This window comes from Thamnophis sirtalis, unplaced genomic scaffold, assembly GCF_051295495.1.
Source record: "Thamnophis sirtalis isolate CommonGarterSnake01/CBP01778 unplaced genomic scaffold, rThaSir2_p1.2 scaffold_1, whole genome shotgun sequence".
Classification (NCBI taxonomy): domain Eukaryota; kingdom Metazoa; phylum Chordata; class Lepidosauria; order Squamata; family Natricidae; genus Thamnophis; species Thamnophis sirtalis.
This window is the reverse complement of record NW_028261381.1, coordinates 155,170,454-155,184,625: the sequence shown is the minus strand read 5'-3', so window position 1 is coordinate 155,184,625 and position 14,172 is coordinate 155,170,454. Positions and strand designations below refer to the sequence as shown.

At 41.3% G+C, this 14,172-nt stretch overlaps 1 protein-coding gene across 7 annotated transcripts in view; it reads left to right on the top strand.

Moving 5' to 3' along the window:
• Positions 1–9,477: 9,477 nt before the first annotated feature.
• FERMT2 (FERM domain containing kindlin 2) overlaps positions 9,478–14,172 on the top strand; it is an 81,031-nt gene continuing 76,336 nt past the window's right edge. For 3 of the 7 annotated variants that reach the window (XM_087728539.1, XM_087728537.1, XM_087728498.1), the window contains exon 1: positions 10,916–11,084. In XM_087728539.1, the coding sequence (XP_087584665.1) occupies positions 10,925–11,084 (160 nt within the window). In that variant the 5' untranslated portion in view covers positions 10,916–10,924. Of the gene's footprint in view, positions 9,751–9,879; positions 9,899–10,912; positions 11,085–14,172 lie in introns of those variants that run through there. The other 4 variants (XM_087728513.1, XM_087728506.1, XM_087728528.1 and 1 more) reach the window with 4 other exon arrangements.

Sequence of the window (14,172 nt, the reverse complement as noted above, 5' to 3'; positions counted from 1 at the left end):
TAAGGAGAAGCTTCCTAACAGTAAAGACAATTAACCAGTGGAACAGCTTTTGCCTTCAGCGGTTGTCCATGCTTCATCACAAGGTTTTTAAGAAGAGACTGGTCAGCCACCTGTCTGAAATGGTATAGGGCAGTGATGCCTAACCTTTTTCTAAAGGCATGCCAAAATTGTGTGCATGCTCGCGCACATGCGTGCTCACCCACCTGTGCATGCATGCACGAACCCTCCCACACACACATGTGCGCGTGACCCCCTATGCGAAGGGGTATTTCACCCTCCCCAGGCTCCGGAGGCTTTCCTGGAGTCTAGGGAGGATGAAAACAGCCTCCCTCGGCTGTCCGGAAGGCCGTAAATCAGCTGGCCAGCATGCGCATGTGCACCGGAGCTGAGGGCTGCCATGCTGGCAAATAAGGCTCCACATGCCACCTGTGGCACGCGTGCCATAGGTTCGCCCTGACGGGTATAGGGTCTCCTGCTTGAATGGGGGCTGGTCTAGAAGACCTCCATGGTCCCTTCTAAGTGTCTTCATTAAATCACCAGCCCCTTCTTAAGAGGCAGGCAGAAAATTTGGTCACCAGCCCCAATCGGTGTTTGGCATCGAGACCCTTGCTTTGTCAGCTGCTCTTTTTCTTGGAGAAGTGGCACCAAATTGACATTGTTTAGAAAATCCCAAAATCTAGCTTACTGTCAGCATGACTAAATCTGCTTGGATCTAAATTTAGCTCCTTGTTACTTCACTGGATCAACTGAACCCTTTTGATGTTCTCATAACACACAAACACACCCACTAGTCAAATGTGTTGTGGGAATAGGGCTTTTGATATTGCTTTACATTAAAATGACTTGACCTGCAGAAATTGTGATTTATGAAATGATTGCAAACAGAGAACTGTTTGAACAGCTTTGAATTCTGTAGTGTGTGATTGTGTCTGAAAGCTAAAGAAGTACAGTTTTGGTTTAGTTTTTGCTTATTATATTTATTTTAACTTATTTATCAAGTTTTTAAACCAGTTATCTCCCTCACAGAGGGGACTCTGACTTATGAACAGAGGGATCTATTCAGTCTTCGAGTTATATTATTCCTTCTTATATTTTTGGAAAACTTTCACTTACCCTAGAGAAAGTATGCAAACATAAAAGAGATTTTTTAAAAACCACATATTAAGATGTCCTTTCGTAAGCCAAGCTGAGAAAAGTTACCAAGTCACAAAGTTGAATTGTTATAATTTAATTTCTCACCTCTAAAACCCATTAAAGGATTTGGTAATATTACACAGCTGTTAAACCTTTAAAATATGCATTATACAGAAGCCCTTTTTGTATCATTGTTAAGCATATATGGATCACATGGAGAGAAGTGAGTTTGCTTAGAAAATTCAGATACAGGTAGTCCTCAACAGATCATTTAGTGACCAAAGTTACAACAGCACTGAAAAAAGTGACGTTTTTCAAATTTACAACTGTTACAGCATCTCCATGGTCACATGATCAAAATTCAGATGCTTGGATGCTTTATGACAATTGTAGTGTCCTGGGGTCATGTGATCAGCTTTTGGAAACTTCTGATAAACAAAGTCAATGAGGAAGCCAGATTCACTTAAAAACCATGTTACTAACTTGACAAATGCACTGATTCACTTAACAACTGTGGCAAGAAAAGTCATAAAATGGGGCAAACTTACTTTACAAATGTATCATAAATTTTGGACTTAAAATTTTGAGCCCAAAATTTGTAACTCAAGGACTATCTGTACCTGGTGAGGTAGAGATAGTGGTTGTAACTCAAGGACTCTCTGTACCTGGTGAGGTAGAGCTTCCTGATCACAGAAGTCCTGACAACTAAAAGGTAACAAAGAACATTTTCTATATCTGTTTCTCTGTCTTCTTTATGTTTCTGCAACTCAGATACAGTGTCCCTTGTGCTAAATTCATCTTGCCCTGGGCATCAGGGAAGAGCGAGAGGAACTTTGGAGAAACAGAAATCAAGGCATTTGAACAAGAGAGTCTGCTCAAATGAGCTAACTTTGTTTAAGGGCAAGATCCTAATGACAAGTACTGGGTTTTCAGAGGATGCTATTAGTTGCTTATTCTTTAATATTCCCAATTTACCTTTTTGTAATGTAGCTGTGCTGTGCTTGCTTAGGCATCCAAGAGTTTTTGAGCTATCAAAAACTGAGTTGTAAAAACCTTCAAGGTAGGTCTATACATTTTGTGAATGAACTCATCTCCATGAAACCACTCATTAAAAATTCCATACCTGCCAAGCAAACTCACAAGACTAGAGAACTGCTTTGACATCCCCTTGAAAGCATGAATTAGAGCAGACAAAAATGTTGGATTCAGGCAACATACTCATTTCACTGTGCTGCTGCCTCTTCTTCCAAATTTAACCTAAGTTGCTGGATGATCATTTTGGACTTGTAACTATATGCCAGTGATGGTTAACCTTTTTGGTGCTGAGTGCCCAAAGTACGCTCGCGCAAATGCACACGCACATGCCCATAGCCTCTTTGCTGGCATGAATAGTCTGCATCTGCAGCCTCTTTGCCGGTGCGAAAAGCCTGGACTCACAGCCTCTTTGCCAGCATGAACAGCCTGCATTGAAAAGCTTCTTACACCAAACAAAATGGGGGGCGGCTCGCACCAGCAAAGAGGCTGTGGCAGCAGGCCATTCACACCAGCAAAAAGGCTGCAGCTGGCCATTCATGCTGGCAAAGAGGGTGCAGCTGGCCATTGACGCTGGCAAGGAGGCAGCAGCTGTGGCAGCAGACCAATGTCTCGGGCGAAGTTGTGCACAGCTGCACCAACAAAGGTGAACCCCCAAAATGCAATACGAGCACACACACACACACACGTGCATGTATGCAAGTGTTCCCCCAAATGCACCCCACCCACGCATGTGTGGCAGACCCAAGACCAGCTGGTGGGTGGGAGGTGTGTGCACATGCGCAGGGAGCTGGGCTGGGGTAATGGCTGGCGTGCCCACAGAGAACTCTGGTGGCACGTGTGCCATAGGCTCGCCATCACGGCTATATACTATGTTAGAACATCATCACATCTAGGAAAACATAGACTTTTCTAGGATAAACCCACATGTTATTATGATACACGGTAGGAACTTCACAGGATCTGCAAAGCTAGCATGCCATCAGAATGGTTGCATGAATCCATGCAGCAGGACAAATTTTTATGAGTCGAGATATAATCATACCTTTCTTTTTTAAACCCCGTCATTATCAGCTCAGGAAAACTTGCTTTTGGACTAGCTTCTGATGCTGTGATTGGGAGAATTAATCTCCCTCCACCTCTCTAATTTGTTTTCCCTACCTGCCATTTCCTTCCACTCTTGCCTTACATATAAGATGATCCTTACTGAGGGATTCATTTTTATAATAATGGTTGACTGTGGGATTTATATGACTTCTACAAAGGAAGGGATTTGTTTTTTAAAAAGTTAAGATTGTGGCCACGACTACAAAATTGTCCATTTGCATGGGCATTGCATGTGAAGAGCATATAAAAAGAGGCATGGCTTCAATCAATGGAATAACTGCAGAGTGCTGCAGAAGGCCATCCCGGTTGGAAAGAGGGGGTGGGGGATGCGCTCCCCTGCATTCCGTTTTGGCTGGCAGAGTGCTGCAGGAGGGGCCCCCACACCCTGTTTTGGTTGCCAGACACCACAAGCCAGTGCCTTGCTATTTCTAGGCCAGCCACGTGGGCCAGATTTAAGCACCCCACAGTCCAGATCTGGCATGCAGGCCTTGAGTTTGAAACACCTGCTACGTACTGTATATTATAAGAACAAGAGTGTGTGAGTTCAATTTCCAAGAGGAGTTGAATCCCATAGAATCAGACTCAGGCTACCAACATCTGATTATTCCTGGTAAGGACGTAATGAGTCACATACTGCCTCCTAAGGGTTAATATTACTAAAAGGACCATACAAGATAGACCAGTATTTCCTAACCTTCGTGACTTTAAAATATGTGGAGTTTGACTCCCAGAATTCCCCAGCCAACCATGATGGCAGGGGAATTCTGGAAGTTGAAACCTACATTTCTTAAAGTGCCAAGGTTGGAAAAGACTGAGATAGATATTGTGCAAAAACAGTTTCCACATTCCTGAAAGTTATATAAAACCTTGTACATGGGGCTTGACATAACGTTTATATACTATATCTCCCTAAGAGCTTAAAGGATGGTAGACTGCATATACCATTCGGATAGATATTGCAAATATTAATATGGCAATTCTTGAGTACAAGAAAAACAAAAACATGAAAGGCTAGAATAAGAAACAGAGAATTAAAACCGCAGGATATCAATGCTATGTGAATCTTGAGGGGTTATTTTGGGATAGACTGCCTGCCAGGGAAAATTTTTCCATAGGGTTCTTGATCTCTACCCCACCCCTTGCTGAAATAATGAGCTCTCTATTCTCAACATAGCTCTATTTTTGGTTGCCTTCCAGCCACTATATTGTTACAGCTGCTGTGTGACCTCTCTTTATTAAGCTGATTGCTTGATAATAGTCAGGAGTGATTGGATGATGTTCCTTCAAGAGGAATTAAAAACCTGAGGTATTTCTCTGAAAGGACATTCATATCCAGACTGCGCCTGAACTCACTGGTACTTCAATGAATTTTATACATTTTGAGAACTTGGGGGAGAAATTAGAATTGATATTTGGAATGGACTGTAACTGAGGCATGCTCAAACTAGATGCCTCAGCATTTGTGACTATTTCAGATTTTAAATTACTATAATATAGGTTTGTATAAATATAATGTAAAATATGGATAATGTCTTTTTTCTCTCATGATGTTAGAACTTGGAATGTCCGCTGCACTTATTTGTAACACATAATTAAAATTATTTGCAGGCATCAGATGACAATCACTAGTTTAATGGCTTCAAAACTGAGATGCTGGGGAATGGTCAAAAGGGACCTTGACTAATAACAAGTACATTCCAGGCTTGAGAGTTGTGTGAGTTGCAGTTTGTTCAATAAATCTTGGTTAAACAAGTACAAGCTACATATCCAAACACCATCCAACTTCCTCTTATTTGAATGGAAGTAGGAAAGGACCATAGCACAGGAACTGAGCACATTTTATTTATAATCTAACTGGATAAAAAGATCAGGTTCTTTCCTGTTAGCATCTCTGTTAATTAGCTAATAAAAACTGGATAACAGCATGCTAGGTCTAAGGCAATTTCTCATGTATCTGCAGTGATATGTAGCAAGAACGGAATGTAGGTAAGTAGTAAAACCCTACTAGAACTACAAAATTGGGAATTAAAATCACAATTGTATGTATGTCCATTCAAAACTTAAATGGAGTTATTTCTGGGCAACCAAGCCTGCAAATGCAAAATAACAGAACAACTGTTGAGAATCAGTGTAAAATTCCAAAATGATCTAATTGCCGAGTTCCGTGGATAGTTCCTCAATCTACCAAGGATTGGCATAAGAATATGTAAATACTCTAAGCTGCCTATACATTTGGGGAAACTAAAATTTAGTATGCAAAATGCTTATCTTAGATCAAGTTCAGCTGTTTTAGGTGCCAAATATTTTCCTCCATTCGATCAAGGTTCACATAAAGTTTCATTGCTTTCACCCAGAAATCTCCCTCCCTATTGGCCCACAGTGTATTTCTTCAGCATTTTTAGAAGTTCATTTTAGCATTTCTTTTTGTTAATTTGTTATAAAACTGCCAACTAGGCTACTGTCCAAGGAAGAGCTACAGTAAGTGTGCTGAGATCCATTTCGAGTTTAAGGAGTTTCTTAATCTTCCTGGTTGAGGACAGATTTAAGCTACTCAATGGAGAAGAATCTGACATATTTTGGTGAAATTAGGGTGTGTTGGTAAATACAAGGGATTTTTTTGAAGGTATCTTATATATGAAAAAACCCATCTATTAATAGAATATGTCTGTTAGAAGCTTTCATTGGACAGCTGTAAAAGTTCTGCCAACATTGCAGCTTAGATAAATCCATGGCATTTGCTGCAAAATCAGTAAAAATGCACTGATAAAATTAAAATGGGATGAAGTTGTGGGAAGGATGAAGTGAAACGGAATTCTAGGATATGTTGAATCATAGTATTTGAATATCTTTCCTTTCCACACAAGTACTAAACATGCACAAAACAGAATATGCTTCTCTGCTCTGTTTATTTCTGCTAGGATGCATATTAATTAGTTTAATCATGATTTACTGGCTCATAGTTGACCATGTTCATAGCTTATGTCCTGAGAACCAGAAGGCCAGGGCAGTTAACTACAACTCTTCAAATTATGTTGCCAATAAGTAACAAATCACACATCAGATGCTATTTTTCTGTTCCTAAAATCAGTCTCCCCTTACATGTGCATGGCAGTGTATGTGTCAAAAAACCCATGCCATGGCCATAACTTAAAGGTATGAAGTATTGCAACAGATATATATGCTGGTCTTGTTGTATTTGGGTCTTTTCCCGTGTAAAATTGAGATTGTCTTGGCAACGTTTCGGTGAGGTCCCACTCACCCTCTTCAGGCTGGTGTTTTCGGCTTCGTGCTTGTGCGAGTAAGGTGTGGTCGGAGCTGTCGTCTTTCTATAAATCTTGGTGTGTGTGTGTGGAGTGCTGGCTTTGTTGCTGTAAGTGGGTTGATTGGCTGTGTAGTTGTATCCTGATTGGTAGATGGAGTTGATGTTTGTAGATTGGTCGGCTGTTTCGTATCATCCTGTATGGCTGAGGTGCTGGCTGTGTGTCCGTTGTTCTTTTGTGTTGTAATGACCTGGGTGGTGGGTGGGGTTCGTTTGTTGACTAGGGCTGGTTTCCAGATGTCTGGTAGGTGGGAGGTATTGTCACGTTTATTCATGTTGTGGGGGTGTTTTTCTATTTCAATGGCTTCCATATAATTATGATAATTATTCTCTTGTTGAAGTGTTCTGTTTTGGAGATTAATTTGGTTCCTTCAAAATCAATTTGAAGGATGCAACTACAGTTTTGCTAAAAGCCACCTATCTCGATAACACATATGGTTAATCCTCTTCCTACAAAATTAACAGCATTCTTTACTTGCACAACTAAAGTAAGCAGGCAGCCCACTAAGATAAGCAGTCAGCATAGTATAAAATCTAACTGCTACAACTGTCTCTCATATTCTGTCTTTGCGCCTTAATGTTTCTGATAACTATGCTTTAATTAAAACCAGTATTAGATCTTGCCATGGAGATTTACTCTCATTCCAGTCACTGACCCCTTCTGACTCGCAGGATCACAGTCAAGTGGAAGAAGTTATTTCCTTGCCACACATTTCATGGCAAACACTGAGTTGTAACTTCACAGCTACTGTGGCCTCTGTGCACTTCTCTCACTTGCAGAGACAATTCCACTCCTACTTCAGACCCCTCAGAAAAGCCTCTGGGTCCAAAGAGTAATTGCTCTTGCTGTTCCTTTGGAATATTTTGCTCTCTGTGCCCCCTTTGGCTTTCCAGACACTTCATGATTGGGCAAACCTAACAGTGTTGGCAAAACATGCTTGAGCGGCCAGTTAAAAAAAAATCTATTCCAAGATCTGTTGCCAACATAGCCAGCAACAATGCTAAGCTTAGTTAATGTTAACCTTTTTAAATAGCTCAGTGCAGTGCAAGGTTCTCAAATTGTGGATTAGGCTGCCCAGAGGTGGAGAGCAATTGAGGAAGGTCATTTTTTTAAAAAAAAAAATCTACTTGCTGTTTAAACTCACTCTGGGTTTCAATCCTAATTTTTCCTGCACAAGCCTACAAAGTTTTGAGAACCTTTGCAAAACCTGTACATTAACATTCAGTGATTAAAAATAAATCTATTCAGCCTATCCACAATCTCAGAGAAATTACTAATATTATGCAGGAACAGAATAGAACATTTGTGATTAAGACATCCAAGCAATTTGTCTCTGATGCAGAAGCTCTTGCTGTATATCTAAGAGAGTAATAATAATCATAATGATACCAATAAGAGGGAGTAGTAGAGAAGATGAGAATAATAGTACTAGAGCCATACGATATGGGTGAATATATTTAGATGTAAGTGCTGTGAGAATTAGTTGTTCAACAGAGTGATGGTACAAGGGATGGTACAATTGTTCCTGTGTCCAGTTGTTTTGGGATGTAATGCCCTATAGCAGCGTCCCAGGGGGAGAAATTGAAACAGTTTATGCCCAGGATGTGCGGGGGTTTGTAGATATTTTCTCAGCCCTCCTCCTAACCCTAACCCATGCAATATACAGGTCTTCTATGGAAGGCAGGCTGGTTGCAAGAGGAGCTTACAGAAGAAGAGCTTAGTAGGACTGTCCCTATCCTACTGTCCCCATTTATTTGTATTCATTTCTTTCGTTCATATCCATGTTTATATTTATATCTGCTATCTTGTACATGTTTGACAAACTAATACATACAAATACAAAATTCCTGTATTTTACTTTGCAGAGCAATATACGAGACTCCATGGCTTCACCAGTTGGTTGTTCTCCAATCCTTTGGTTAAGTTTATTTATTTAAACTTATATGGTTGCCCATCTCACACTAGGTGACTGTGCACTATAAAATAAAGCAAGCAATTTACATATGTTACAAAACCAATGGAAAGCAAATCATAATAAAAACATATCTATGGCGATTCTGTCACCCAGGTCATGGTTGTCCTAAAGCTGCTTTTTTTTCCAAGAGGCAAAGTGGAGTTTTGGAAAATCCAATTGTCTGTTGAAAAAAAAAAGTACCTTTGGGACATAATTAAAACAAACATCTGTTGCCTCTGCACGTAGGTATAGCCAATGCATCGCCATCGTAAATCTCTGAGGATTTAGAACCACCTCCTGGCTCTTCCCAGTCCTTGCCCTCTCTTCCTAACCCACCCCACATCCTTGACTTTTCCTCAGGACGATTTTTCAGAAGCGGCAACCGCGGGGGACAAATCCCGGCGCTTCTTCCGAGTCCGGTGCTCCGCCTCCCTACGCCTAAATTGAGTTTGGCAAGCAACCGCCGTCTTATGCCGGATCCCACTCCCCATTAATGCGCGCGGTTGTTGTTCTGGGCATACGCGAGGTTGTGGCCCAAACGCAAAACGGCGGGGAAAGGAATCCCACAGCAGAGAGAGAGAGAGAGAGAACCACGTTGGAGAGGCTGCGAGTTTGGACGCGGCTAAGCCCGCCATGCCAATTCTTCTCCCATTCCCAAGGATGGCTCTCCTCTCCTTGGGTGACGCAGGACACCCCCCCGCCCCCCTGAAGGGGAGATGTCTCCGCGCCCCCTTCCCGCGCTTTCCGCGCACCTCCTCCCCCTCAGCCGCCTCCCCCTTCTCAGCCTCCCCCTCCTCCCCCTCTTCGCTTTCCCGCGCGTCCGCTGGCGGGGGAGTCCCGGATGTTGGCCCCTTGCCCCGCTGCTCCTCCGTCCTGGCTGCTCCTCCGTCCAGGCTTCCATAAAAGGGCAGCGCCTTCCCTCTCCTTCGTCCCCCAGGCCTGCCTCCCTCTCCCTCCCTCCCTCTGTCGCCATCCCCTCAGGCGGCGCCCCCGGGCGGGCGGAGAAGGGGGCGAGGGCTCCCGTCCTGGCTACGTCCGCAGGGCGGGGAATAGAAGCGAAGCATCGGGCGAGGCAGGCAGAGGGCAGCGGCAGCGGCGGGGGGTTCTCTGTCACGCTCGCAGCGCCGACGGGGGGACCGCAACGCAGGCACGCAGGCGCGCGGGCGCAGGCAGAAGCCAGGCCGGGGAGCCCCTTGAAGGGAGGTGAGGACGGGCAGGCAGGCGGGCGGTGGGGGCTTTTCCCCTCGCGCGGCAAGGGAGAGCTTCGTTTCTCCTCCGCTTCCACGTCATCCTTGCTCGGTCGGTGGACGCAGGGACATCTGCGCCCCAGTGGGGTCCTCGGGGGATCCGTGTGCGTGTAGCCAGGGGTGATGGGTCGGGGTGTAAAGTGTGTGGGGTAGTTCGGAGGATTTGTGCCCTCTTCAGAGTCCTAGTCCCTTTTGAGGTGACTTGCTTTGCCTTTCTCCTCTGCAAATAATGCTTCGCCGCGCTTTCAGCCTCGCTCCTTTCGGTGTCTCCTCACTTTCCGTCCTTCCTACTCTTCCCCCCCACCCAGGCCTCCTCTTCTTCTGCTTACCTGAGAAGTTAGCCTTCCCCCTCCTTCAGTTTATTTTTATGGGATTCTAGATCCGACGGGCACATCCTCCTTCCTCTCTGTGAGCATTATTTTGGCTTGGGACATCCATTGCTCCTTTCTTTTTCCTTGCCTGCTACAGCCCCGTATAATCTAAATAGTGCTATCTCTTGCGCCTTGGGAAATAAAGGTCCTTTATTTGTGCTTTGGGATGTTTATGCAATCTGACTGGCACTGTGAATATATCTATGTTTTTTTAGGAAGAGTCTTAGGAGATCCTGGAAGTTATTATGACTGAAAGGATGTATTTGTTCCGGTGAATTATTCCAATTTTCTTGAATAGTTTGGATCTTAAAGGGAATATGAATCCTGAACTGCGGGGGTCAAAGGGACTTTATCTCATTAACATATTGTAGGGACGAATAAGATCCCCGAAGAAGGGAAACTTGGTTTAAGCATACCTGCAAACTGAAGCTAAGCAAGCCTTCAGTTTATAGTCCCTTTAAGTTTACAAAGCCCTTGCTGAGCAGCTGGAAATCTGCAATCTGGGTCCGCCCTCCCCTTACTGCCCCCCTAAGTAAATTGAAGTTCCTCGGTTTTGTTACTTCTTTACAGCTGATTTTAGGGAGTTTGTTTCTCTTCCTTGGTTATTTCTTTTTCATGCTCTTTCTTTACTTTCCTCACTGCTGTGTTTTTCTTCACTTGAATGGGGAAACGGGGAAGCTGTTCCTGAGCTGTGAGCGGGAGGCTTCAGCTTAACTAATGAAATGAATGCCATTTCCTCTGTTTCAGTAGAAAGGAGCAATGACGGCTCTGGACGGTATACGGATGCCAGATGGCTGCTATGCTGATGGAACGTGGGAGTTGAATGTGCATGTCACAGACTTGAACAGAGATGTAACACTGAGGGTCACAGGGGAAATACATATTGGTGGCGTCATGCTGAAACTCGTGGAAAAACTTGGTAAGTTGCAACAGAAAGTGGGGATTACAATGTTGGTGCTTTTTTGAATGCTGTATAAGGAAATGGATATTTGGTCTTTTTTTTTTTTGACCAAATGAATTTGTTGAAAGAGATCAAGCAGCCTACAGAATGCAACAGGATTGCTGAATCTACAACTCTAGCGGCATATTACAATCACTGCTGTGTATTTCCTTGCTTTATCAAATGGCCCTAAGCTTTTTACAATATTTTAGTTGTGGTAGCAAGTTCAAATTTCATAGAGAAATACAGTGAGTAGTTTATCCTAGCTTATGGTATAGCAAACTGGTTCTTAGATGAGCCAAAATCTATTAAGATTTTCTAAATTTCTGTAATTATTAGGACCATATGTCTCAGTTGTTTAACACTAGAACAGCTAAATCGATATATTTAATATATGCTGTAATATATGTCCTTAAATCTGAATATACACTTAAACCTATCCGGAGAATGTATTTAATTTTTTTAGAACATTTATATTACTGACCAACTTAAATACATAACAATCAATTTACAGAACAAAAGAAAAGAAAACATCAGAGTTAAAAATAATCCAATACAAGAAAAAGAAACATCTGAGGCACCATGTAGCAATTTTACAGAAACAAACCTGTACATTGCTCTCCCCTAAAATCCTGGCAACTGGGTCATAACAACCTCCTGGAAGGCTGAGTGGATTAGGTCCTTTAGACTTCAGGGACAGAATGTTCCATAGAGCAGGAACCACACCCTATACTATGATGAATGTGTTGATGAACTTTTAATTAGAAACCAAAATTAAATGTGCTGTCTAGCAAAAGTGCTATATTGAAGTGTTTACTGAAAATGCATGTTGCAGAGAAACCTAAAGCTCTGCCTGACATATTTTAATATGCTGCTTGTTTATTGAGAGATGTTATTTGAATGTGCAGTCACAAGGAGAATAATTAAATGAATGTTTTTATTGCTCTGCTGGCTAGATATGCTAGCCTTTATATGCCTTCTCAAATACTGAATGATGTGCTGTGGACAGAAGCTTCATATAGAAGTTATCCTGCTTGATCCTCTCTTGTTTTCTGTATTGTCATTGATAAGGGTTCGTCTGCTAGGCAAACTGAGAAAGGGTAATTAGCACATCTTAACCTGTATTTTAAATATTACTGTGTCTTTGTGTTGCCATGGCAAAGAACTGTGACTGGTTCAGTTTGCCTCTGCCATCAAATGTTCCATTCTTTGAGAAGAGTTCTGAACTAAACCAGTATCAAAATGTGGCATAAGTAAAAAGCAATTTTATTTCTTTTCTGATTGCAAAGAGTGTTAGGAAAAGCTCTGCAAAGATTGTATAAAACATTTCAACACAAAATTTTAACACTTTATTGTAGTTATTCTTTTATTGTTTGGCTCATAAAATAGTTAACTTTTTAGACTAATTGGCAAGAAGACTCTTTATTGTTGCAAAAATATTTCTCCTTTGCAAGAATGTTTGTTGCCATAGCAAAGTTTTAATTTTGGTTTTCTGAAGTGTGTGAAAATGACCAACTTCCTTAGTCAAGTGATCTTGAATCTGATGGTGTTATGGGTTTTATTGCAGTCTCAGAGATAATTAATTATACTTCCCCAATTAACTATTTTTCCCATTACAATACCGTAGTACATCAAAAGTTCTAATCAAATTGGTGCAAATCATGGTTATTCTTTGATAGACATTGCCTTAAGATTTTGCTTTTATTGCTAAGGCTGCTACATCTTAAGTAGACTTCTGAGGTTTAGTCCAGTATTAGTTATACAGCACATATCATAATTGTTCAACATGTCATAGGCCATGTCTTGGAGGTTAGGATCTCACTGAAGAACTTGTGCATTACTCAGTTACTTTGCACTATGTTTTCAATCTTGAGCAGGATACTGTATTAAGTGCTAAAGTTCTTGTCTTGAGGCGAAATGCTGAGATATATTCAGTTGGTAATTAAAATATTCCATCTGTTCAAATACATATGAAGTTGTTTGGAGTGCTAAAAACAAGTAATCCCTATCTGGTCTCTAGCACATCTTTAGTTCTCTATAAAGAACTTTTGTTGATTAGTTGCCCACTTAAATAATTTTGGTGTTGTTAAACCACCCCCATCCGGTACTGTATTAACATTTTACACTGATGTAATAAGGAAGGAAAAGCAGATATAAATACTTGCTTCAAAGGGAAGCTTATGTTTGTATGAAAGAGTCTTATTTAGGTTTGATTAGATTTGATTTGGGAACTTGAAAGTCAAAGATTGAATTAATTGTGGGGTCAGCATTCTTCAGTTTCTACCCATTTTAAAATACTACATTTTTCATATAGGCCAGTATATGAATGTTGCTGATGATTTTGGTATGTAATTTTCTTAAGTGTAGGGTGGAAGTGGCCGTTAAGTTTGGTTTAAACTGGAATGTATTTTTATGGCAGCTTCATCCAGACTTCTCTAGATTTGAATGTTGAGATTATTAATTACAGCATTGTTTCATTTTGTTATTATTTGTAATGGTTTTTATTTTAATGTTACTTTTGGGGGGGGAGAGTAAGCCACTTGGAGCCTTGTTAATTGACATCATTGTAGTAAACAAAATAAGTTAAAAAAGATTGTTTATGAAACTATTTTGCAGCTGGGTTAATAATCAAAAACAAGATAATGTAGCCAATTTTAAGACATTGATGTTCAATAGCTGTTTAATAGTTCTTTTAGTTCCCCCTCCCCTCCTATAGTGTAATCTCTGACTTCAGTGAGAGGGAGGGAGAGAAAGAGAGAGATCTCAAACTGAGAAACTACAGGTAGGAGTGCATAAAACACAAAAGGAAAAAAGCAAAGCAATTCTTCAAAAAAAATTGTTGCTTTAATGTTAAAAGAGTTAGCTTTTAAAAAAAAGACAGTGTTTAATTTGCAAATATAATTCTTAATTTGTGGGTGCTAAAGGGCTCAGTCTATACTGAGAGGTATTTGGTGCTCTGAGTTTGACTGTTTTCTTGCATTACCCAAACTAGATAACATCATCAGTGCTAGTAAGGAGTAGGGTTTGCTCTCAGTTTATATTCTAGTGACTCAGTCTGTACCTCAGT